Below are 26,867 nucleotides of genomic sequence, written 5' to 3'. Positions count from 1 at the left end.
TCGTTTCAGATGCTAGTAATATTAGCAAAATTGTGATTTTTTCCAAGGCACTCAAATGCATCTCCTTGTATTATGAAAGAAATATGGTACCATTCATGTTTACATAGTCAGTCCTCAAGATCTTATTCAATTTGTTGTCAAAGAATTCATCTGAGAATAGTTTTTTATTTTTAAGAGAAAACCTTTTCAGTTTATTTTCTCTCTTTTTTCAATTATTGAATGTGTTTGTGTGTGTCTAAACGTCAGTGCTGTCTGAAGTCTCTCCAGCAACCCATTGGCTATGACAGCGGATATTCTGCTCCGGAGCTCTGACTCGACTACTAGGGATGCGGTACACTGACAGGCTCTGCCCTGTTAATAGCAGCATTATAATGATGGTCACAGTTGCTGCCCAGTTGGATGCTGGGAGGCCCACCTAAGAGGCAGGGAGAGAGGGGGAGAGAGAGAGAGGGGGGGAGAGAGGGAGGGAAATGAGAGAATGAGGGAGGGGAGAAATGGAGAGCATGAGAGGAATGAACAATAAGAAATAGAGCAAATGGGAGTTAGGAGAGGAGAATTAGGGTGAAAGAGAGTATGAGGTAGGGGGAGAAGTTGGAGGGAGAGAGAGAGGAGGGAGTGTAATAAGATAGGTAGAGAGGGATTTCAAGGGAAGGAGAAAGGGCGGTTAAGAGAGTCAGATTCTAGGAGTTATGGTGAGGATGGATAAACAGAGGTGAAATGAAATGTTCTTAATTTAAAACCTAGAACCTTGCTTTAGGATTGATTATGTGTGTGTGTACTCACTGTTTCAAGGATATTGCCGAGGGCAATGTCACCGTAAGCAGACAGGAAGGCTGTGGGGCAAAAAATATTTATATACCATTGTATATAAGCTGCACATACACACACAGACTAACGTTTTGCATGTGACTTTGATGAGGATGATGCCTGTGTCCCCAATAGCATTCTGTGCAAAAAATTGATTCCTAGGTGACGTGGTGATGCCAGGCACCAATGTGTGCACATCCAGGTAGCCGAGGAAAGGCCAACCCCTATTTTCTCATTAAACAGAACCGATATTTATGTAATTATTATTTTAAACATAGAAAAAACACTGCTGGGTTCTTACATATATATATTTTTTTGGTCGATTATAGAACAGTTTGCTGACATTTGTTTTATTTTGGAGGCAGTGGTTGTTAGCTAAACAGCTAGCTTACTGTCCTTTTAAATGAACAGGAGCAAAGGCAAGCCAAAGAGTGTTTTTAATGGTGGATGTTGAAGTCACGCTAGACTTACTCATTTGGGTCTGGAGCACTGTTCATTTTACAGGAAAATAGCTAACATGCAGCATTTGAACACATTTTGCAATAGTGATGAACGGAAATGCCTCAGGGTTTTTTGTTATGGGGCTAAGACAAACACGTTTCATTTCTTGCAATTAACATTAGCCCAACTTGTCTGTACATAAAATTCAACTACCTCTTACCATAGCACCGCTATTGTCATTTATTGTGGTTATTCCACATTTCATTACGTTCCTATATTGATAATTTTTCTGTTATTCTTCATCCATAATATTATCCAAAATCCTTTTTAATTCTACAGTATTGTTGTTTACAAAGCATTTGACAAATATTAATGTCCCCACCACAGCATTCAGATGCAGTTACATATTCTGTAGGTGTGCGGTGCAGGAACAATTAAAGAAAATCAAGTTACATATTGGCTTCCTGAGCACCCATTCAGAATCAAGGGCATTTACTGGAAAAGAATATGGACAGTTAGAAGAAAAGGGTGGGGTGAAAGAGAGGACATTTCAAGCCTGTATCTTACCGCTGGCGATGGAGAAGAGGTGTGTCCTCTAGCTGAAGGTAAAGAACAGTCCTCCAATGGCCATGCAACCCAATGCTCCATTAAATCCTGACATCCCAGAGTATAGTACCCCATGACGTACTGAAACTGTTAGACCTATACACACACGGGCACGCAGAGATAACTGTGTGTGAATGTGCAATACCACATATGTCAAGGAGGTGGAGACAGAAACCAGTGTGAATTTGTTAAACCAATAGATTGAGGCAATCAGAATAATCTATGCCATTTTCTTTTTCTTGTACATGATTGTACTGGACTGTGTTTGTGTGTGTGTGTGAATCACTCTGTATCATCTTTGCCTATGCTAATGGTTTATGCGTCAGAGCTCTTCCCCTACTTTCTCATCTGCTTTGTCCTCTCCAGAGACCCTTCAGTACAAGCCAGAGCTTTCCCCTTTTACTATGTTTTGGGGCCTTTTTCTTCTTTCTTTCAACTCTACATGTTCATTCTTCTGTCTACTGCTCTTCTATAGATGTGTGTGTACAACATATAATGGCAGAAAGTACAAATAAGATGGTTGTCTGGACGAGAGTATTCATTTGTCAAAGAGCATGCATGTAGGTTTGTGTGTGCATTTTTATCAGTAAACAGCATTTTGTCACTGGATTTAGATATTTTTTACACTCAATCTCTGAGGTTTTCATAGTTACAGCTCTATACCTGTGTGTGTGTGTGTCTCTATGTGTGTGCATGGGTGGATGTATTCATTGTTTTTCTTTTAAATCTCTGAATATACAGTACAGTAAAAAGGTATTGTAGAAAGTCTTCTTTCTAAAAATTTCCATTAGTCCATGTATTTGAACTATTTCGTAGAACGGTGTCCATTTTAGTCCATGTATTTGAACTATTTCGTAGAACGGTGTCCATTTTAGGCACATCAGGCACATGATTATCCAACAGGCTAAATGTTTAGACTATCTCTTCAAGTAGCCAACCTTATGTATTTTGTTGAATTTCAGAGTAATTTCATAAAGACAAGTATTTGGTTGCGGCTAACCATCCATCAGGAAATCTAGTGTTGACAGGCCCCCGCAGAACCCCAATCTAAACAAATGTTTGCCTACAAATCAAGCTTAGGTGTGATTTAGTGCCGGATCAAATGCCTGCACACTCAGCTGCTCCCCAGATAGGAACTGATATGTGTTTTATACTGTAGACCAGGCATGGGCAACGGGCGGCCCCTATCCCCTCTTTGTGCGTCCCTCAGATGAATTTAGAATACTGTAAAAGGATATATACACCAACAAATTATTGATATAGTATATATATCATGTTTTACCTTTCATTTGTTGAAAGGGGGTAGTATGCTGATGTGTGAGTGTGTGTGTGTGTTCCAAGTTAATCTGCAGCCTCCTGATGACCAGTACATAGATTCTGTGGCCCCCACCACCATCCAAGTTGCCCATCCTTGCTGTAGACTAACATCAATCAATCAATCAAATGTATTTATAAAGCCCTTTTTACAACAGCAGTTGTCACAAAGTGCTTTACAGAGACACCCGGCCTTAAACCCCAAGGAGCAAACAACAATAGTGTTGAATTTCAGTGGCTAGGAAAAACTCCCTAAGAAGGTCGAATTTTAGGAAGAAACCTAGAAAGGACCCAGGCTCAGAGGGGTGACCAGTCCTCTTCTGGCTGTGCCGGGTGAGATATTAAGAGTCCAATTGGAATAATACATTTCTCTGGGCAAAATCCAGAGTCCAAACCCAATATGGGTTTCCAGTCTCTCTAAGAGAAGGTAGTGATCAATAGTGTCAAAAGCAGCACTAAGATCAAGAAGCAACAGGACGGATGCGGAACCTTTGTCTGAGGCCATTAGAAGGTCATTTGTTACCTTCACGAGTGCAGTCTCAGTACTATGATGGGATCTGAAACCGGACTGGAGTATTTCATAAATGTTATTTGTCTTTAGGAAGGCATTCAGTTGTTGGGAAACACATTTTTCTAAGATTTTTGAGAGGAACGGGAGGTTCGATATTGGCCTATAATTGTTTAATATATCGGGATCCAGATTAGATTTTTTTAGAAGAGGCTTAATTTCCGCTATTTTTAGTGAGTTTGGTATGCATTCGGAAGAAAGGGAGCAATTTATAATGTTTAACATTGGTTGACCTAGCACAGGAAATAGCTCCTTAAGTAATTTTGTTGGAATCGGGTCTAGCTGACAACTCATTACAAATTTAGTGAATGTGTCGAGTGATACGGTATCAAAAAGTTCAAGTGTCCCCATTGACACCTGGTCAGGGAGGTTCAGGACATTCTCAGGACAACTGTGATTTTGGGGAATATACCTATTTAAGGAGGAGTCAGTTATTTGTTTTCTAATGTTGATGATCTCTTCATCAAAGTAGTTAATGTATTAATTACAGCTAAAGTGAAGACCCACTTCACTTGTTGAGTGTTGCTTTTTTGTTAACTTTGCAACTGTATCAAAGAGACATGTTTTGATTTATTTTGTTCGCCTTAATCAGAAATAAGCTGATTGAGCAAATGTGAGTCATTTTCGGTATTGTTGTGTTACAATATACACTCACCTAAACTCACCTGCTCAATTTCTTATTAATGCAATTATCTAATCAACCAATCACATGGCAGTTGCTTCAATGCATTTAGGGGTGTGGTCCTGGTCAAGACAATCTCCTGAACTCCAAACTGAATGTCAGAATGGGAAAGAAAGGTGATTTAAGCAATTTTGAGCGTGGTTGTTGGTGCCTGACGGGCCGGTCTGAGTATTTCACAATCTGCTCAGTTACTGGGATTTTCACGCACAACCATTTCTAGGGTTTACAAAGAATGGTGTGAAAAGGGAAAAACATCCAGTATGCGGCAGTCCTGTGGGCGAAAATGCCTTGCTGATGCTAAAGGTCAGAGGAGAATGGGCCGACTGATTCAAGCTGATAGAAGAGCAACTTTGACTGAAATAACCACTCGTTACAACCGAGGTATGCAGCAAAGCATTTGTGAAGCCACAACACGCACAACCTTGAGGCGGATGGGCTACATCAGCAGAAGACCCCACCGGGTACCACTCATCTCCACTACAAATAGGAGAAAGAGGCTACAATTTGCATGAGCTCACCAAAATTGGACAGTTGAAGACTGGAAGAATGTTGCCTGGTCTGATGAGTCTCGACTTCTGTTGAGACATTCAGATGGTAGAGTCAGAATTTGGTGTAAATAGAATGAGAACATGGATCCATCATGCCTTGTTACCACTGTGCAGGCTGGTGGTGGTGGTGTAATGGTGTGGGGGATGTTTTCTTGACACACTTTAGGCCCCTTAGTGCCAATTGGGCATTGTTTAAATGCCACGGCCTACCTGAGCATTGTTTCTGACCATGTCCATCCCTTTATGACCTTTATGGCTACTTCCAGCAGGATAATGCACCATTTCACAGAGCTCGAATCATTTCAAATTGGTTTCTTGAACATGACAATGAGTTCACTGTACTGAAATGGCCCCCACAGTCACCAGATTTCAACCCAATAGAGCATCTTTGGGATGTGGTGGAACGGGAGCTTCGTGCCCTGGATGTGCATCCCACAAATCTCCATCAACTGCAAGATGCTATCCTATCAATATGGGCCAACATTTCTAAAGAATGCTTTCAGCACCTTGTTGAATCAATGTCACGTAGAATTAAGGCAGTTCTGAAGGCAAAAGGGGGTCAAACATGCACAAGGATTTAGTATTTAGAGTGATGAATCTGCTCATCCAGGTCATAAGTCCCAAGTAAAGGAAATCATCCCTGTGACCTTGTATTAAAGACATGATGATCAGTCCAACAATGCTTTTAAAAAGTGATTTGTGTATGTGTGTGTTTCAGCAAATCTCTAACTGTTAATCATGTCTGTCCATCTGCCTGTGTCTGTCTCTTGGCTCCGCTGCCTGCCAGCATGTGAGGGAGAGTGAGGGAAAGAGATGAAGAGGAGGGAGAAAGGGAGCTGTCATGTTTTTTTTTTTAGTTCAATTCTCTCACACAGATGATGCAATCTGTTACACACGTATGCATGCACTTATGCACACACAAATGTATGTCTCTCGCGTTGAGATCTTTCAATTAGGTTTGTGTTATGGGGCAATCTATAAGCCCTTTCAATTCGTCAGACTTCCAAAATGCCAACGAAGAAGTACGTTTTCTGTGGATGTGTTTGTGTTTTCGTATGAGTCATAGGACACTGGAGAGAGAGGCTCAGAGATTGATGGCACAAACTAACAAACACACACACACACACAAAATCACATGCACACACATGGGATCGAGGGTGTCTAGAAGTAATTGTCCCAGCTTTCAATAGCCAGAAGCTGGGGGCTGGACACATCTCTCTCTTTCTTGATCTGGTTCATCCCTATTATGTGCTTGTTAATGATAAAAAGAATGAGACAGAGTAATAAAGAAAGGGGGTAGAGAGTGAGATATCCCACACTAGCTGTGTCTTACAAAACTAGGTACCAGCTCTGAATTACCAGCTACTAAATTGCCTGATATACAGCTTGCTTAACTCGTTTTATTTAGCATATCAGTTTAGACATGCAATTGATGGCAACCAAATGTATATTTTGGTCCCCTTTTTTATTTAATAAAAATACTTTTGTGTAAATGCTGGTAAAGTTAGTTATTGGCAGGTAACACGAGTCAACAAGCATACGGGAATATCAGTTTATTATTGCAAAAAAGATGATCCTGCCCAATCAACTAAGATAAATCATAAATACAATGATAGGGAATTACTGATATTTTTACAATTTAATTTACATACAGATGTGCTCAGAAGTTTGCATTCCCAGGCAGAAATGTTGGCATTGATTTTGAAAATATGACTGATCATGCAATTTTTAAAAATTTTATTCAAGGATAGTGATCATACGAAGCCGTTTATTAAATCCTAATAAAAAATCCTAATAAAAAGAGAAATCACCCAAAAACCCCAGATCAAAAGTTTACATACCCTTCAATGTTTGGCCTTGTTACAGACACACAAGGTGACACAGACACACAAGGTGACACACACACAGCTGAAAATGGCAATTAGAGGTGAATTAAAATTGGAATTAGTGTCTGTGTATAAATTGTCAATGAGTATGTTAGCTCTCACGTGGATGCACTGAGCATGCTAGATACTGAGCCATGGGCAGCAGTAAAAAACTGTTGAAAGACCTGCAGAACAAGGTAATGGAACTTTATAAAGATGGAAAAGGATATAAAAAGATATCTAAAGCCTTATAAATGACAGTCAGTACTGTTCAATCATCTATTAAGAAGTGGAAAATTCAGGGATCTCTTGATACCAAGCCAAGGTCAGGTAGAACAAGAGAGATTTCAGCCAAAACTGCCAGAAGAATTGTTCATGATACAAAGAAAAACACAGGTAACCTCACCTTTTCTGGAAAAAGACAGTATAGTTGTTTCAAGGAGCACAATATGACGATACTTTAAAAAAAGTGAGCTGAATTATCAAGTTGAAATCTCCCTCTCGCGCCCTGCTGCTGCTTGGTCTGTGCTGCTGCTAATGAGTTAGGAGAACACCTGTTAATTAGTGCTTTGATTGTGAGAGCAGTGCATTTGCACTATTGTTTGTGTTAAAATAATATTTGAGTTAGAACATGTTTCATTTGTTTCCAGGGGGAAGGGGAAAGCTATTGTGCTTTAGACAAGAGGCACTGGGTCATACACCACTCGTAGTTTTACTCTGTCTAAAAACACTAGGTAAGAACTGGTCAAACCACCCCCTGTATTTTGGTTAGAGCACTGGTGCTAGAGGTGCTAGTTAGGTTTGTTCTTTGTTTGGCATGTAAGGTAGTGTTTGGGTTTATTTTTGCTTCTTTTATGGTCACATCCATAAGCACTATGTTTGGAGAGGGGTCAACAAGGCCTATAGTGAACAGAATACCATCCCCACTGTGAAGCATGGTGGTGGCTCACTGATGTTTTTGGGGGGTGTGAGCACTAAAGGCATGGGGAATCTTGTGAAAATTGATGGCAAGACGAATGCAGCATGTTATAAGGAAATACGGTCAGACAATTTGAATTCTGCATGAAAGCTGCACATGGAATGCTCTTGGACTTTCCAGCATGACATTGACCCTAAGCACAAGGCCAAGTTGACCCTCCAGTGGTTACAACAGAAAGGTGAAGGTTCTGGAGTGGCCATCACAGTCTCCTGACCTTAATATCATTGAGCCACTCTGGGGAGATCTCAAACATGCAGTTCATGTAAGACAACCAAATACTTTGCATGACCTGGAGGTGTGTTGCCAAGATGACTGGACAGCTATACCACCTGCAAGAATGGGCCTCACACAACTATTACAAAAGACTGCATGCTGCATTGATGCTAAAGGGGGCAATACAAAATATTAAGAACTAAGGGTATGCAGACTTTTGAACAGGGGTCAGTTCAATTCTTTTTTTTGTTTTCATGTTTAGTTTTGATTGTGCCTTTCTGCTAAAGCCTACAGTTGAATGTGAATCCCATAAGGAATAAAATGTTTTGCCTGCTCACTCATATTTTCTTTAACAATGGTACATATATTATCAATTCTCCAAGGGTATGTAAACATTTGAGCACAACTGTGTCAGGAATGGTTTTCTTGTGCAGAATTCAACAGAAAAGAGATGCTTGCTAAATGAGAGTTTTAAGGGTCTCCAAACTTTTTGTTCATTAGTGCTACAATGTAATAGCTTTTTTGTTTTCAATTAGGCACTTTTCTTTCTGGCATTTTACCTAGATCCTTAGAGAAAGTCCTGCAATATTCTCAATATATATCCTGGTCAAAATGGGATTCATCAAGTACTTGTTTATGTCAAAATTGAAAGGTCAATTTTTATATTTTCCTTTTTTACAAAACCTAACATTACCCTTACAGACATACATTTGATGAAAGAAGCCAAATACAAGAATCCAAATGAACATGGCACTTACATCTAAACAACAATTGAAAACAGTAACAGATACAAGGCTCCAAATAACAGTAAACCTTAGAGACAAGTATAACAAGATAAATACAGCATGGATTTTTCCCCTCCATCCCAATCAACAGACAATGAATACAAGATTTCACATAGACATTGCCCTACAAACATCCACATAGACATAAATTAATTAAAGGTAGTGATAATTAACAAAAAAAATGAACTACCCACACACCTGCTCATCACTTTGTCTTTCTTAGTTTCTAATGTTTTTATAACTTTTTGCTATACTACATTAAATTAAAATAAAGTAAAATTTTGTGTCTTTCCAGTGCAAGATTTTTCTCTATATATAAACAATACAACTTGAGGTTTTTCCACTTTCTTAGAAATGGTATATCCTTGATGGTATATTTAAGCAACAGTTTCTTGACTATTATTGCTGAGATAATCCCCCATCCCTTTGGGTATCTCATATCACCCCCATATGTCAGATCCTGAAATAGGCAAATACATATGTAATATGTAAAGCATCATATAGCCAACTTTGCAGTTTGTACCATTGCTGTTTTATTTTATTACACTCCCAGTGTGACGTCTGCGCGGCGTGGCACAGCATCTTTTCTTTTTGGGCCCTCCGCTGTACTAACCACCGGCTGGAGAGTGATGGCAGCAGCACCCCCCAAGGATGCTCCTTTTTCCAATCACCCATTAGTTGTTTATATACAGCTCTGGAAAGTAATTAAGAGACCACTCCTAATATTTCTTTAATCAGCATCTCTACAGGTATGGCAGCCATTCCATTCCAGTGTCTGTTAAATTTCAAAGACGGCGGTTCATAAGAACAATGTCAAGCAACAGACATTGGGGAAAACAAAGCTGCAGACTGGCAGGGAGAGAAAATGACTGTTCACTGACCGAGATGACTGTCAACGAATTCGAATGTCACTCAACAACCGTAGGAATGACCTACAAAAAGTGTGGTTCAAAAGGACGGTTCAAAACAGGCTCCTAGGGGCAGGGCTGAAGACGTGCAAAGCTAGAAAAAAGGCAGAGCTACTTGAATTCTTGTGCCAGGAGTGGTATAAATTCACCCAACAGCAATGTAACTGACTGGTGGAGAGCATGACAAGACGCATGTAAGCTGTGATAAAACATCTGGGTTATTCCACCAAATATTGATTTCTGAACTCTTCCTAAGTTAAAACATTAGTATTTTGTTGTTGAAAAATGAATATGAATTAGTTTTCTTTTATTATTTGAGGTCTGAAAACTATACTTTTTTCTTTTGTTATTTTGACCAGTTGTTATTTTCTACAAATAAATACTCGAAATGACAATATTTTTATTTGGTATTTACGAGAAATGACCTCACAGAGCTGGTGGATGTTAGAGACCTTGCGCTCCTCCACCTTCCGTTTGAGGATGCCCCACAGATGCTCAATAGGGTTCAGGTCTGGTTGACATGCTTGGCCAGTCCATCACCTTTACCCTCAGCTTCTTTAACAAGGCAGTGGTCGTCTTGGAGGCGTGTTTGGGGTTGTTATCATGTTGGAATACTGCCCTGCGGCCCAGTCTCCGAAGGGAGGGGATCATGCACTGCTTCAGTATGTCACAGTACATGTTTGCATTCATGTTTCCCTCAATGAACCGTAGCTCCCAAGTGCCGGCAGAACTCATGCAGCCCCAGACCATGTCACTCCCACCACCATGCTTGACTGTAGGCATGACACACTTGTCTTTGTACACCTCATCTGATTGCCACCACACACGCTTTACACCATCTGAACCAAATAGGTTTATCTTGGTCTCATCAGACCACAGGACATGGTTCCAGTAATCCATGTCCTTAGTCTGCTTGTCTTCAGCAAACTGTTTGCGGGCTTTCTTGTGCATCATCTTTAGAAGAGGCTTCCTTCTGGGATGACAGCCATGCAGAACAATTTGATGCAGTGTGCGGCATATGGTCTGAGCACTGACATGCTGACCCCCCACCTGTTCAGCCTCTGCAGCAAAGCAGGCAGCACTTATACGTCTATTTCCCAAAGAAAACTTCTGGATATGATGCTGAGCATGTGCACTCAACTTCTTTGGTCGACCATGGTGAGGGCTGTTCTGGGTGGAACCTGTCCTGTTAACCCGCTGTATGGTCTTGGCCACCATGCTGCAGCTCAGTTTAAGGGTCTTGGCAATCTTCTTATAGCCTAGGCCATTTTTATGTAGAGCAACAGTTCTTTTTTTCAGATCCACAGAGAGTTCTTTGCCATGAGGTGCCATGTTGAACTTCCAGTGACCAGTATGAGGGAGTGTAAGAGCGATAACACCAAACTGAACACACCTGCTCCCCATTCACACCTGAGACCTTGTAACACTAACAAGTCACATGACACCGGGGAGGGAAAATGGCTAATTGGGCCCAATTTAGACATTTTTACTTAGGGGTGTACTCACTTTTGTTGCCAGCGGTTTAGACATTAATGGCTTTGTGTTGAATTATTTTGAGGGGACAGCAAATTTACCCTGTTAGACAAGCTGTATACACACTACTTTCCATTGTAGCAAAGTGTCATTTCTTCAGTGTGGTCACATAAAAATATATAATTAATATTTGCAAAAATGTGAGGGGTGTACTCACTTTTGTGAGATTCTGTATATATTCTGTAAATTATTTTATACTGGATTAATTACAGATTTTCATTCGTTGAAATTAGTTGATAGTTAGTTCCAGCACTCTGTCCATCTTGTCCTAATAATGGTTATTTTTAAGTCCTGATTCCAATATTGAAAATAAATTTCAAAATGTTATACATTATTTTTGTCTCCTTTTCTGACTCAAAAATAATTTTGATTCTGCTTTTAAGGCCAAAATATTGAAGGTTTAATTTCTGTAGTATAATTTATACATTCATCAAATAATTTATACATTCTATAACTTTTTCTTTTCCATGTAGACCAATTTATAGGTGTATTCTGAATGGTTATCCAAGGATTATTCCATAGGGATGGGTTTTTAGGGGAAGATACAGATATACAGCTTCCTTTCAAAAAAGTTGAAAAGGAAAGTTTTGAGTGAAAACAGAAGCTGTTTTGCAGCGGTCTCTTAATTTTAACCCTTCTGTAACTCCCTCAAAACCTTCCTTTTTGACTTTTCTGGAAAGGAAAGAAAAAAGTGCAGTGGTCTCTTAATTTTAATGTATTTCATGGTATGACAGAGTGTATACAGTATATATGGTTGGGATGGCTATAAAAGTACAAGTGGATAATTGGGGAGTCAGAGAGGGAAATTGAACAAGGTTCAAAGTGTTCATTATATGCAACAATGATGAGAATGTTCCCACAAGACCACAGAGTCTGCTGGTTGTCAGATCAATTCCGTATAGTCTTCAAATGCAACTTTAACCAAAATAACTTTTGCTGAAATTCAATGTGGGCAACAGAACATTTATTAACAACACAAAAGTGTACTCTTGTGAATCCCAAACACTCTCTCAAAATAAAATCCAAAAAGTATTTTGGGTGCATATTACAGCCATTTTTGTGCCCTTTGTTGGGGTTGGATGGGTGGAGACTAGGGGATGGGACGATAGACTATTTTAGTACTACTCGGGATGGAAAATATTTATGAAATTCCATAATCAGGATAATCGTTAATCGGGATAATCCTCACAAGTGACTTGAAAAAGTTCTGCCAGTTGCTGAAGTGGAGCGCACATCTCATCCCACGTTGTACTATGATACTATACATCCTCTGCAGTGTATGGTCAATGAAGCCAAATGGCTCTGCTAGCTTAAGTAGAAGAATAGTGTTAACTACAATAAAAATCGAAATTCTATTCTTAAATGTCATTATGAGTTGGGATTGTATTGTAATGATATAAAGAATATACTTGTTTTCCAATTCCTTTACAACAGTACTAGTCTAACCACTACACTTATTAGTCTACAAAAAAAGCTATATGCAAATACCTGTTCTAAAACAACATTTAATCGGTCGAGTCCAAAGTTCAATACAGGTTTTTTAATTTTTAAATGCGCATGGGATAATCAATATACGGCCACCTAGTATGACCGCACTCCAAGTAATCAAAGAATCTAGGTACGACAGGCGTCTTTGTAACTCCTTCACTGACCATGCCCCCTACTCAAATTACTCACACATTGAACACAGAACAGATGCTATGTCATTCTCTGTTCAAGCTAAGATCTCTTCAACAGATAAACAGAGAACCCTTTGGTCTGTTAATTAGTAATTTACCTAGGTCACAGCATACTAAATTAAAACCACTATAGAAATGAATATAAACTCAGAACTGCCAATGTAATATAAAATAATAATAACATCAGTACTTCTCAATTTCAAATTTCAAATCACACTGTCCATTCCATTACCATGGAAAATAAGCAGTTGAAACAATGTTGAGCTGAAACAAACCAATGATAATAGAAGACATGCAGCAACGATGCATGCGGAAACAACTTGTTAACAAACTGCAAATTGTAGAAAATATAAATAGGTTGGAACCACACATGAAGAGATCATTCATTCACCCCCTTTGTGTCTCATAAAAACACAGTGGTGGGAACCAAAAATCTCACATTTTGACTAGTCAGACTAAAGGGCAGATTTCCACCAGTCTAATGTCAATTTCTTGTGATTCTTGGCCCAAGCAAATCTCATCTTCTCATTAGTGACACTCAGAAGTGGTTTCTCTGCAGTAATTCCACCACAAAGGCCTGGTTCTCCTCTAAACAGTTGAGATGTGTCCATTACCTGAACTTTGTGTAGCCTATATTTGGGCAGCAATCTGAGATCCAATCTGCAGCAGATGTAACTCTGGTTCTTTCTTTCCTGTGCTTTCCTGTGGTCCTCATGAGAGTCAGTTTCAACATAGCATTTGATGTTTTTTGCTGCTGCACTTGAAAAAACACATAAATATTCCAAATTGACTGTCCTAGTTTTGATATATTCAATATTATTCTACAATGTAAAGAAATGACCCTTGAATGAGTAGATCTGTCCAGACTTTTGACTGGTATTGTACATGGTCATCATATTGCATGGGTCGTGACATAAAGAGTCGCAGTCTTTACTAGATTGAACCAGCATGTTATAGTTCCTTATAGAGTCAGATGATATATATTAAATTATCACAAAGTTTACATTCTCTTGCAATAATTTCCTACCTGTCTCCTAAGCAAATAGGGACATTTTTCCTACTTAAATGCAGCAACCTCCATCACTCTCAGAAGAAATATTGTCATCAGACATAAGAAAAATCCATAACAATTGTTCTTAAGAATGTTGTTACTTTGTTTAATATAACGGCAAGGTTTACTGTCAATATCACATTAAAACCAAGTTTCTTGACATTTTGCTAATATTGGGTCGCAACTGAGACAACCTGGTTAAATTTGGACAAAACCAGTTGAGAACCACTAGCATACTCACCAGCGAGGGTACCAGCCCCAGAGCCCAGTAGAGCATGTGTCCCCAGTAGAGGTGAGTAGAGCAACGTTGCACCCAGGATCATGAGAGAGGGGCCTAGGGCCTCACAGGCAACGATCTGGCCCACACCCAATGGCACCCCCTGCAGAAGCTACACAGACACACATTTTATGTTTTACTATCCTTGGGGACACCTCAAAGACAATTCCCATTCATCCATATACTATGCGACAGGCAAACTGTCAGTGCCCAGAGGGCCGTACAAATTAGTGCAGCACCGTATAGGTTGGGTGGCTACTTGCTGTTGGACATAGCTACATTTGCGTTGCACTTTAGCAACACCTTGTGGCAGGTCACAAGCACAAACGTGGTTCATTTTATTTAATTGTAACTTTTACCCTAAAAATAATGCTTATGATAAAACTGTTTTCTTCATGTCTCCTCAAGGTGAAATATTTGTGGTTATACCATCTTTGCAGATTTGTTTTTGTCCCTGCCAGTTTATTAACACACATCTCTATCTTTGTGGGTGCACCAAAGTTTATTACCATTAAAAATACTATATCTCCCTTAAACCAAAAACATAAGCCCAATGTTTTCTGTGCCTAAACCTTAACCCTAAGCCAGAAATAGCATTTTTACTAATGGGGACCATCAAAATGTCAATTTTTTTAAAATTATACAGACATAAAAAAGTCTCAAATATAGATGCACATAAATTATTTACATACTTTCTAAAAACATATCTGTAAGAATATCATTACAGTCTAGCCATGTCTGAAATACTCATTTCCTCTCCTCTATTTTTCTCTCATCTCTTATCCTCCCCTCTTATTTTGTCTATTCTCCTTTCCTCTCATTTTCTCTTCTGTCCACTCCTCTCCCCCTCCACTCTGCCCCTATCCTCTCTGATATTCTCTTCTCTTCATTCTCTTCACTCTTCCAGGCGATGACAGGCTGATGATGTAGATCTTATTAATCTTCTGTCTGTGTCCGAAACCCAAATGTCACCCTATTCCATATCTAGTACACTACTTTTGACCATGGTCTATATAGGTAGATAGTACACTATATAGTGAATAGAGTGCCAAATGGGTTGCAGCCTGTGTTCTACTGCGGATTCCAAGGTCTGAGACGGGCCAGTAAATTTCAAGAACCCCACAAAACCATCGCCCACCAGCACCCACACCCAAAAACACACAGGCACACTTAAATACACACACTCACACACACACACACACACACACACACACACACACACACACACACACACACACACACACACACACACACACACACACACACACACACACACACACACACACACAGCAGTTACCAGTTTCCATGGAGATGTGACGAATGCACCTGTCTATTGCTAAGATGTATATTTACTTGCAAGCCATAACATGATTATAGTGATATCACTGCTATCTCAGTTTTACTTGCTCTCTCCCTCTACCTGTAAATGTTTGTGTGTATCTGTGTGTAACACAATTAAGAATGTCATGCTTTCAGTGCACGAGAATCAGTTAGCATAAATAGGATTAATTTCACCTGCAGTGAGAAGGGGAAAAAGAGCGATAGAGTCCCGAAAAATCCACAGAATTAGAGATTTGCTGTTGGGGGATGGAAATATGGAGAGGTAAATTACAGTCAGAGTTAAAGAAAAAAAATACAAATAAACGATACAGGGGTGGGAGAAAGGAGAAGAGAGGAAATGAAAGAGCAAAGGAAGGGGATGTTGCCATGTCGGTGACAGATAGGATGAGAGGACCAGAATATCAACAAGAGAGAGATGAGATCAAAGAAGGGAAAGTTAGCAGGAGGAAGAGATTGAAAGCAATACAGAAGGTGAAAGTGAATGAATCAGAGATTGAATCAGAGAGAACATTTTAAGTTTTTTTGAGTAATCTTCTCCTCTAAATTCCAGTAAAATCTCTGTTACACTCAACAACAACAGAAAAGTTGTGAGTTGTACTTAAAGGGACACACATGCAAGTAAACACTTTATTATATCCAGAATATAACATTAAAATAGCCAATGGTGTACTTACAGACCATTCTTACTGAACTTACTTAAACACATTGTGATTAAGTGTCAGTATTTTCATGGCCACAGAAATATTTTTGTGCAGTGTGTGCTGTGGAATTCAGCGGATGTTGAACACAACGGAGACGAATGCCGTCAGTCAAAATGATCTCGCTGACCGACAAATGGACTACCGGAATCTTGTCAGGGAGTGCTGAGTCTGCGTTAGGGGTTTTGCAGCACCCCCACCCACCATACGTCCTGCAGATATGATCACTTTTTTCAGCACCCCCACCCACCATACCTCCTGCAGATATGATCACTTTTTTCAGCACCCCCACCCACCATACCTCCTGCAGATATGATCATTTTTTTCAGCACCCCCACCCACCATACCTCCTGCAGATATGATCACTTTTTTCAGCACCCCCACCCACCATACCTCCTGCAGATATGATCATTTTTTGCAACCTTCCTTAGAGTGGAAAAAATGTGCTTTGGTAGAATGTTGGGTAATTTCAAGCAGTGATAAAAACTGGGTATTTTACTGTTTCAATTTTAAGGAGTCTTTTTCACTTGTATATTGTGGATACTGTGTGTAAATGAAGGAGGAGAAAGTCACATGCGATGACATAATACATTCGAAAATGTTATCAATCATCCTTTGCCAATTTCCAATCCCCCCTGCTCTTCTTATACCGGAGTGACACTGAGCTGGCTGGCGTTGCTCTCCATTGCCCCTGGTGGCATGACAGAGTGGTGAGGGTAGTAGGGGTTACAGGGGCCAGTACAGGCCAGGTAGAGCAGGAGGACTGTGTTAAAGGGGAATACACTGACAGGCAAATCCCATTGATCCAACAGGGGGGACAGGCCACTGTAGAGGAATGTACTAGGATGGAAAACAGAGTGGGAGGATTAGAATTTGGACACATACATTACACAAGAATATTGGTGAATCTGTTGATTAATGAAAATAAAAATAGAAGCAGTATGTGGGGATACCAAGCGTGCCGCACAAGCCCTGAAAAGTGAAGCCAAAGCGTCTCGATCGCCCCCTGGTAGTGGTCCCAGTATAGGTCATAAACCCTGCCCTCCCCATGTTATTCAATGGGACGCGAGATCAACTAAACAATTAAATTACCCTTCAAATATATTTTTTCCGAAGCTGGTTTCTGTCATTTACTGTAGTTTGTATCACGCTAATGTAAATTCAAGAGTTTGTTTTTAAAATAAGTTTGTTTTTAGTTAATTATTTAATGCTCTAAAAACGGTGGTGTGACGTCGTGATTCACAGCTGTGATTGACAGCTATCTGAGCCGAGGAGCCACTGAATCTTCGGAGGACTGAGGAGATTGGAACTTTACATTTAATCTCTAAATTTCTATAATTGATATAATTTCACACGGACATCATGGGTTGTTCTGCAGTACATTGTGCTAACCGATCTGGCATTTCCAATCGATCTTTGAATTTTTTTCGGTAAGTTACATTTATAAGCTATTTAATTAGTAAATAAATGTAATGGGCTAGCTAACGTTAGCTAAAAGACAACAAGCCTCGTTAATAGCCATGTTAATAGCTAGCAGGTGATCGTTAGCTAGAAGTTACCAATTATTTTTGTATTAGGCCTATTCTAAATTAAGGTTAAACATGATGTAAGTTAGGCTATAACATATCGTCTAGGTTTAACAAGCAAAGGTTGTACTGTACTTGGACTTGCGATTGATTACGGTATGCGCATTCTGCGAGGGAGAGTGAGGGCGGGGCACAGGGGTGGCGCCGTTGATTTCGCGGCTTTACGGCTTTACTTCCTTCTCGCTACTGCGCATAACTACTGCGCCGAACTGGTCCTAAGATCGCTATCTGCGCAGACGCAAGTACAAGATGTCCGCGCCGTATCAGGACACTGGTGGCTTCATTTTTCACCAATGGAAAAGAGCGAAAGGGCGTCGTCCATTATATATACAGTCTATGGGGTATACAAACATGTCTCTTCTGGAATAATAGAAGCCTATAGTGACCAAAATAATATTTAGTATGGAAATAGCAATTGAGAGTGTGTCAAATAAAATCATGTAAAATAAAATGTAAAAAGTTGGTCATAGCTGTTACAAACTACTCTGTTGAATGTGAACCTCTTCAGCACGTCTGCAAATCTTCTTTGTATAATTGTTCAATCAGCAATCAGTCCTTATTCATGCATAAATGAGGTCACCTTTAAGGTGCTGTTTGTAAGACTGGACCAAGAAAGAGCCAAGCGACGACGGCAAGTATAAAAAATAGGTAGGGAGGCAATAGAGGAAGAGAGGTTCACATGCATGGTGGTGAATTAGCTCAAAGGGAATACAAAGAGCTTATGTAATGTAAAACAGTTAGGAATTGCTCATTGCTTTAACATATATGCAAATGCTAAGCATAATTTTGCAAAAGAGTCAACACAACTCTCTACAAAAGAGGAAAACCTAAGTTGACTAAATCATGTCAAACTAAATTTGGTCAGTATATAACCACTACTCAGTTGAATTTGAAACTCTTCTGCACATGCATTTGTGCTCATAAGTTTGCACACCCTGGCAGAAATTGTGAAATTTTGGCATTGATTTTGAAAATATGATTGATCATGCAAGGATAGTGATCATATGAAGCCATTTATTATCACATAGTTTTTTGGCACCTTTTTAAATCATGATAACAGAAATCACCCAAATGGCCCTGATCAAAGGTTTACATACATTTGAATGTTTGGCTTTGTTACAGACACACAATGTGACACACACAGGTGAAAATGGCAATTAAAGGTGAATTTTGCACACCTGTGGCTTTTTCAATTGCAATCAGTGTCTGTGCATAAATAGTCAATGAGTTTGTTAGCTCTCATGTGTATGCACTGAGCAGGCTAGATACTGAGCAGAAAAGAACTGTCAAAAGACCGGTGTAACACATTAATGGAACTCTATAAAGATGGACAAGGATATAAAAAGATATCCAAAGTCTTGCAAATGCCAGTCAGTACTGCTCAATCATTTATTAAGAAGTGGAAAATGTGTGGGGTCTCTTGATACCAAGCCAAGATTAGGTAGACCAAGAAAGATTTCAGCCAAAACTGCCAGAAGAATTGTTAGGGATACAAAGAAAAACCCACTGGTAACCTCAGGAGAAATACAGGCTACTCTGGAAAGAGATGGTTGTGGTTGTTTCAAGGAGCACAATACGACAATACTTGAGCAGCATGTGTGAGTTGCCAAAAAGAAGCCTTTACTGTGCCAATGCCACAAAAATGCCCGATTACAATATGCCCAACAACATCTTGACATGCCTCAAAGCTTCTGGCACACTGTAATTTGGAGTGATGAGACCAAAATAGAGCTTTATTGTCACAACCATAAGCACTATGTTTGGAGAGGGTTCAACAAGTCCTATAGTGAAAAGAGTACTGTCCCCACTATGAAGCATGGTGGTGGCTCACTGATGTTTTAGGGGTGTGTGAGCTCCAAAGGCATGGGGAATCTTGTGAAAATTCATGGCAAGATGAATGCAGTATGTTATCAGAAAATGTTGGAATTGGAACGATTGGAATTCTTCTGCACGAAAGCTGCGCATGGGACGCTCTTGGACTAACCAGCACAACAATGTCCCTAAGCATAAGGCCAAGTTGACCCTCCAGTGGTTACAGCAGAAAAAGGTGAAGGTTCTGGAGTGGCCATCACAGTCTCCTGACTTTAATATCATCGAGCCACTCTGGGGAATTCTCAAACGTGCGGTTCATGTAGGACGACCAAAGACTTTGCATGACCTGGAGACATTTTGCCCAGACGAATGGGCAACTACACCACCTGCAAGAATGTGGGGCCTCATAGACAACTATTACAAAAGACTGCATGCTGTCATTGATGCTAAAGGGGGCAATACACATTATTAAGAACTAAGGGTATGCAGACTTTTGAAAAGGGGTCAGTTCTTATCTTTTTTTTGTTGTCTGATATACATTGAATGTTTTTGTATAATCCCATCTTCAATTTGCATTGTTCATGCTTTTGCCTCTATATGTGAATCTGGATAGACTAACAACGTGCTAATTTCTCTGAAGCATTCTAGAAAGCTCTTCTGCCCAAAAAAGGACCCAGAATGCTATTCTTTCAGAAGTACAAGTCAGAGAGCTCTGCTTTGTGTAGCTCCAGCCCAAGCCATGTGCTGTAGATAGTTGTAGTTAGTATTCAATGGACTGTTGTCAAATAATAGATAATTTTAGAAATGATTTCGTTGCATGTTTTTACTGTTTTGACTGTCTTAGTGCATTTCATAAAACGTACTCAAGCAATTGACAAAATCTGTAATATAGTGAAGTTGGTGGGGCAGATTACCTTATAGGTGCTACCCTTAATCTAACAGACATCATAAAGTGAACTTTACAGAAATGATTTATCTATTATTCTTTATGGTCTTACCAGGTAGCTCTCCCGAAGACAGACAGGCAGTAGTAGCCACCAATACCAGTCCCCTGCAGAGCTGAACACACCCATTAGCAGAGCCACCAGCATACCATTAAACCCATGCAGACCTCCAGATACTGCCTCACTGTTAACAAACACACCCAAACCAAATTATACTTCATATGCAAATATGAAAAGATTAGTATGTGTGGGTCTCTGTGTGAGTGTCTGCGTGTAATGTTTCTCTCTGCATGTGTGTCTATTTTCAGCACTTGTCCTGTCCAATGATGACAGCAGTGAGCGTAGAGGCCAGAAGACCAATGGTCCCCAGCATGGCCTGCCAGGGGGAGGCCCAGACCAGTGCCCCCAGGATCAGAGCCCCACTCATGGGGTTGTTGGCCAGGATGACCCTGGCTACCCCCCACAGGCACCAATGAATCAGTTGAAGGATGAAAGGTTTGTCTGAGGAGAAGATGAGGAGCAATGGGTACAGTATTCAGCAAGCAAGTAAGTCCACAAAAATGATTATGACATAAGTTAATCATATTTTTGGTCATTTAAAAAACAATGTCATGTGATGTGATGAAGTTAGACTTCTAAACAAATTTTTTAGGTCAATAGGAAGGCCTTAGGCTAAGTAATCCACTTGTTCAGAGAAACATTTTTGAGACTTTTTATAGCAATCCTGTTTTTCTTGTGATCATGTTTGGGGCTAAACGCACCCTCTCTTTTCGGGCAAAATGCCCGGGGCGGGATTTTACACCAGACAATATATTGGGAAAATATAACAAAATTATAACAAAACAATTTGCTGGAATATAACAAAAGCTCAAGATATAGCCTAACATAAGTATTTTTTTGTTCAATAGCTAGTCTACATATACATCTTATACAATAGGCCTATCAGCCTTAACATGGTGGATAGGCCTATTGTAACATAACATATCAGCCTTAACTATAGCCTTAACATGAAATAGGGTGCAGGTCAGGCCACAGGCTGTTAGCCAGCCTGCTAGCATAGTGGAGTCTGTCGATAGCATAGCCAGAGTAGTCAGTACAGTTTTGCCTATTGCCACTGTGACTCGTTCCAGGCTGAGAAAAGTTAAACAAGGTAGTGCTAACAAAAACAACCTTATTAAGATAAAGCCTTCCTCCACCTCGGTCACAAAAAAAAATAAAAATGAATGTATCACCTCGCATCTCAAAATGGGACTCCTAAATGTTAGATTCCTTGCTCCAAAGGCAGTTGTAGTAAATGAATTAATCTCTGATCATAAACTAGATGTTATCGGTTTATGTGAAACGTGGCTAAAGCCTAATGAATTCATTGCCTTAAATGAGGCCTCTCCTCCTGGTTTTACTAGTGATCATATGCCTCATGCATCCCGAAAAGGAGGGGGTGTTGCTAATATTTATGACAGTAAATATAGATTTACTCTCAAACATATCACTGAGTTTCATTCTTTTGAAGTTTTACTAATGAAAGTTAACCAGGCCAATAAATCGTTTTACATAGCTACTATTTATAGGCCCCCCGGGCCATACACATTGTTACTCAATGGGTTTCCAGAATTCTTGTCTAACCTTGTAGTCATGGCAGATAGTATTCTAATTTTTGCCGATTTCAATATTCATATGGAAAAGTCCAATGATCCTTCAAAAAGCCTTTGAAGCCATAATTGACTCAATGGGTTTTATCCAACATGTCTCAGGTCCAACACACTGCCACAATCACACCTTAGATTTAGTCCTGTTACGAGAAATAGATATTGTAGATCTAATAATTTCCCCCCAAAATCCTGGATTATCAGATTACTGTCTTATTACATTTACCGTTAAAACAAGAAATCCACTTGCTCCGCAAACAATGAGTTTCAAAAGCCATACTGTAAATTCTCGGACTACAAATAAAATCCTTGATATTCTTACAAGTTCGCTCATTAACGACAGAGTAAATAAATCTGTAAACGATCAAATTGAGGATCTAAACTCAAGACTGCGAAATACATTAGACACAGTTGCACCACTAAAAACAAAAGAAATACGCAACAAGAAACTTGCTCCCTGGTACACAGACAATACAAGAGCACTTAAGCAAGCCTCCAGAAAATTGGAGCGAAAGTGGCGCTCCACCGAGTTTGAAGTATTTAGACTAGCCTGGATAGACAGTACGTTACAATACCGAAAATCATTCACGTCTGCTCAATCAGCTTATTTCTCCAACCTGATTGAGGTGAACAAAAACAATCCAAAATGTCTCTTTGATACAGTTGCAAAGTTAACAAAAAAGCAAAGCTTAGCAAGTGAAGTGGGTCTTCACTTTAGTTGTAATGAATACATGAACTACTTTGATGAAAAGATCATCACCATTAGAAAACAAATAATGGACTCCTCCTAAAATAGTTATGGTCTTCAAAATCTCAGTTGTCCTAAAAATGTCCTGAACCTCCCTGACCAGGTGTCAATGGGGATACTTGAATTTTTTGTATCGCTCGACACATTTACTAAATTTGTAATGAGTTCTTAACCCACAAACTCTCAGCTAGACCCGATTCCAACCAAATTACTTAAGGAGTTATTTCCTGTGCTAGGTCAGCCAATGCTGAACATAATAAATTGCTCCCTTTCCTCCGGATGTGTAACAAACTCACTAAAAATAGCGGACATTAAGCCTCTTTAAAAAAAAAATCTAATCTGGATCCCGACATATTAAACAATTATAGGCCAATATCGAACCTCCCGTTCCTCTCAAAAATCCTTCCTAAAGACTGATAGCATTTATGAAATATTCCAGTCCGGTTTCAGATCCCATCATAGTACTGAGACTGCACTCATGAAGGTAACAAATGACCTTCTAATGGCCTCAGACAAAGGTTCCTCATCCATTCTGTTGCTTCTTGATCTTAGTGCTCCTTTTGATACTATTGATTACTCCCTTCTCTTAGAGAGACTGGAAACCCATATTGGGTTCTAGCCTGGTTTAAATCCTATTTATCTGAAAGATATCAGTTTGTTAGTGTGGATGGCAAATCCTCTGACAAGTCATAGGTATGTTTTGGTGTTCCTCAAGGCTCGTTTCTGGGCCCATTATATTTCTCACTATATGTGCTGCCTCTGGGTGATGTAATCCAGAATCACAATGTCAACTTTCACAGTTATATATTTCAATGAAGCATGGAGAATCCCCAAAATTTGCTACTTTGGAAGCATGCGTTTCAGATATTAGGAAGTGGATGACTCAAGGAAAACAGAAATGCTCATTTTAGGACCCAAGAAACAAAGAGCGTTGTTAGAAGATCTCACTGTGAACCTCTGCATGTCGTATCCCAAAAAACTGTAAAAAACCATGGCGTTACCCTTGACCCTGACCTCTCCTTTTAAGAACATATAAAATATGTCTCAAGTCTTGCTTATTTTCATCTTCGAAACATTGCAAAAATTTGAAACTTTCTATCAAAAACTGATACAGAAAAACTAATCTATGCTTTTGTTACTTCTAGACTAGATTACTGCAATGCTCTTCTCTCTGGTTATCCAGACAATTAGTGCTGCACACGGCTGCTAGAATCCTAACTAGAACAAAAAAACTGTCCTAGCGTCCTTACACTGGCTGCCTGTTAGGGTTAGGGCTTTTACTCTTTACCTATAAATCAATACATGGACTTGCTCTCACTTACCTTGCTGAATTGATCCAGCCATACATACCTACATGTAACCTTAGATCGCAAGATGCAGGCCTTTTAATTGTACCTAGAATTTCTAAACAAACAGCTGGCGGCAGGGGCTTTTCTCATAGAGCTCCACTCCTGTGGAATGATCTGCCAATTAAGGTTAGAAATGCAAACTCAGTGCAAACTTTCAAGTGTCTACTAAAAACTCATCTCTACAGCACGGTTATAATTATGCGTAGAGTTGGACCAATGCCCATAAGTCATGACCTGGCCTGAGTCATTCTTCTGCTAACCTTATCCATCTAAGCTCATTCAATTACTGTTGCCAGCTGCGCCCTGTCTTACTTGGGTGGGTGGTTGCATTCTTCCAAAACCCGAATCCCCTTCAGTCGTCATAGTTCTTTTGATCTCTTCCACTGAGCAATAGATAATTGATGGGTTATTTTTCCCACTTCCTGAATCTAAAAGTCATCTGGGAACAGCAATATTCCTCTAGGTTGAAGGAAGAGAAATGGTCCTTGGAGGTGGATGATATAGAAATAATACTTGGAGCTGGATGATATGGAGCAAGTGAAGAGAGGTTAGCAACCTATCTAGTGCCTCCCTCCTAGTCACTGTGTGTGTTCCTTTAGTATCATAATCTCAATCCAAGTTTACTAAATAGAGCTGTTGGCAGAGTTCAGTTGAACGCTGGAGGATGCTGTTCCCTAGTCAGAAGTCCTCTGAGATTTGGACTTGGGCCAACATGCATTTTTTCAGTTTCAAAAGTGCTTGGCATAGACGTGGGCACAATAAAGGGAGCACCTTTCTGTAAAAAAAATTATAATCTTAGCACCATGAGATTGAGCAATGTGATAAGTATGTCCCTTCCAGGATGCTGAAGTGTTGAGCACTGAGCATGGAATCGAGGAGATAGTTACAGGGATTTATGTGATCAGATCTGAGGGAGCAGATACTGGCGACCCCACTGCAGATGTCGGAGTGGTGTTGGAAGGAGTCAAAGTTCTTGAGGTCCTTGGTAACATGTTGCCCTACCACTTACACACTTGATTGACATAATCTATCAACAAGTCTATAATTTGAATCAGGTGTGAATGTTAGGGCAAAAACAAAAATGTGCACCACTCTGTGTCCCAAGGACCATAGTTGGGACACACTGACCTACAGTAACAAACAAACTCAGTTTAATAAAATAAAATCCTCGCTAATATTTAACCGTTTTAAACAGTATATCATTGTCACATCTTATCAAAAGAAATATAACAATACTCATTGTTCAGAGTTTCCCTCTCTTCATTTGATGTTTTGTCTGTTGAATAAAATAACTACATGCCCCATTATCCAGATCAAGGTGTTATCAGATTTAATCTAAGGGAAACCTGTTTTTTGTGACAAAGCCAAAGAATTTCCATAGAGACCTTGTCATTTTTTTGTTGCCACTTTTAAGGTTGAGACCATCATGCAGTATCTCCAACTGACATGAACCATTCATCTGCAAGATGATAGTCACACCTAAACTACAAAAAACATGTGGTTAAAATGTTTGTAATTAATTTGTTTAGCTTCAGGTAATAATGAATTTGTATATACATCATTAGGTATGTGTAATGAATGATCAAAGGAGTCAGTTATGTATACATTTTTTGGAATGATGGAAGTACTGTGTAATATAATACAGTATAACAGATTTATGTATGCTTACTGAAAGATGACAGGGATCACACTTTAGAATAAGTACATCATCATATGATATATCAAATGTACGTGTGTTAGGTAAGACCAAAGGGTTCAGACTTTAGACTAAGTGCATTTGCACATATATATAAGAGCTTTATGTATGAGTTATGAATGACCAAATGGTTTAATCTTTTGAGTAAGTTCAATGTCATGTGACATTTTAGTCACATTAAAGTTGTTACACGTGCCATCATGTGCCATCCTGCAGCACAACATGTGCCTGCCTAAGGACAGCCTTTAGTCATGGCCCTTAGTCATATAAAATCCTCTCTGGCCTTGGTCCTCAAACACAACATTTAGCAGTTGTTTTTTTCTCAAAAATGACATAATTTATTATCCTGGTTTCATACAATGGGTGGAGCCAAGAATAAAAACCACTATCCTGGCATTGTATGAAAACTGCCATGTGAAGCCACCACTGAATATATTTTATAAAGCCTTTTCTAAGCAGTGCTTATGCCACACCTTAGGAAGAACACATTTTACATATTGGGTTACGTTACATTTGACATTCCACAGTTATACCATTCTTATTAACCTTTTTTTCGTGCTTTGTAACACGTTTATTTATATTGAGCTGCTCGCTAGAGAGCAGTTATGGTCATGGTATTAAAGAAAAGTACATCCACATTTTACTAGCTATGAATAAAAATAAAAGATACGTTCACAATTCTACTTGAAGAAAATAGGCAAAAAAATGTAGAGTAGGCAGTTAGCTATACACTGGCACAAACCAACCATACTCCATTTTGGCACCGGTTTGGCCTTTTCCGCTACCGACAT

General features: G+C 39.5%; 1 protein-coding gene across 1 annotated transcript; it reads right to left on the bottom strand.

Annotated features, from left to right (window-relative positions):
• Nucleotides 1-233: 233 nt before the first annotated feature.
• si:dkey-183c6.7 (urea transporter 1) lies at nucleotides 234-26,867 on the bottom strand. Its single transcript, XM_034290448.1, is given in 9 exon segments — nucleotides 234-415; nucleotides 784-833; nucleotides 1,816-1,950; nucleotides 14,221-14,368; nucleotides 16,946-17,135; nucleotides 20,692-20,702; nucleotides 20,704-20,821; nucleotides 20,949-21,138; nucleotides 26,828-26,867. Coding segments are annotated over 9 exon segments (1,062 nt in total). The 3' UTR covers nucleotides 234-235.

This window comes from Esox lucius, chromosome 24 (genome assembly GCF_011004845.1).
Source record: "Esox lucius isolate fEsoLuc1 chromosome 24, fEsoLuc1.pri, whole genome shotgun sequence".
In the NCBI taxonomy this organism is placed as follows: Eukaryota; Metazoa; Chordata; class Actinopteri; order Esociformes; family Esocidae; genus Esox; species Esox lucius.
This window is presented reverse-complemented; position numbering and strand designations above follow the sequence as displayed.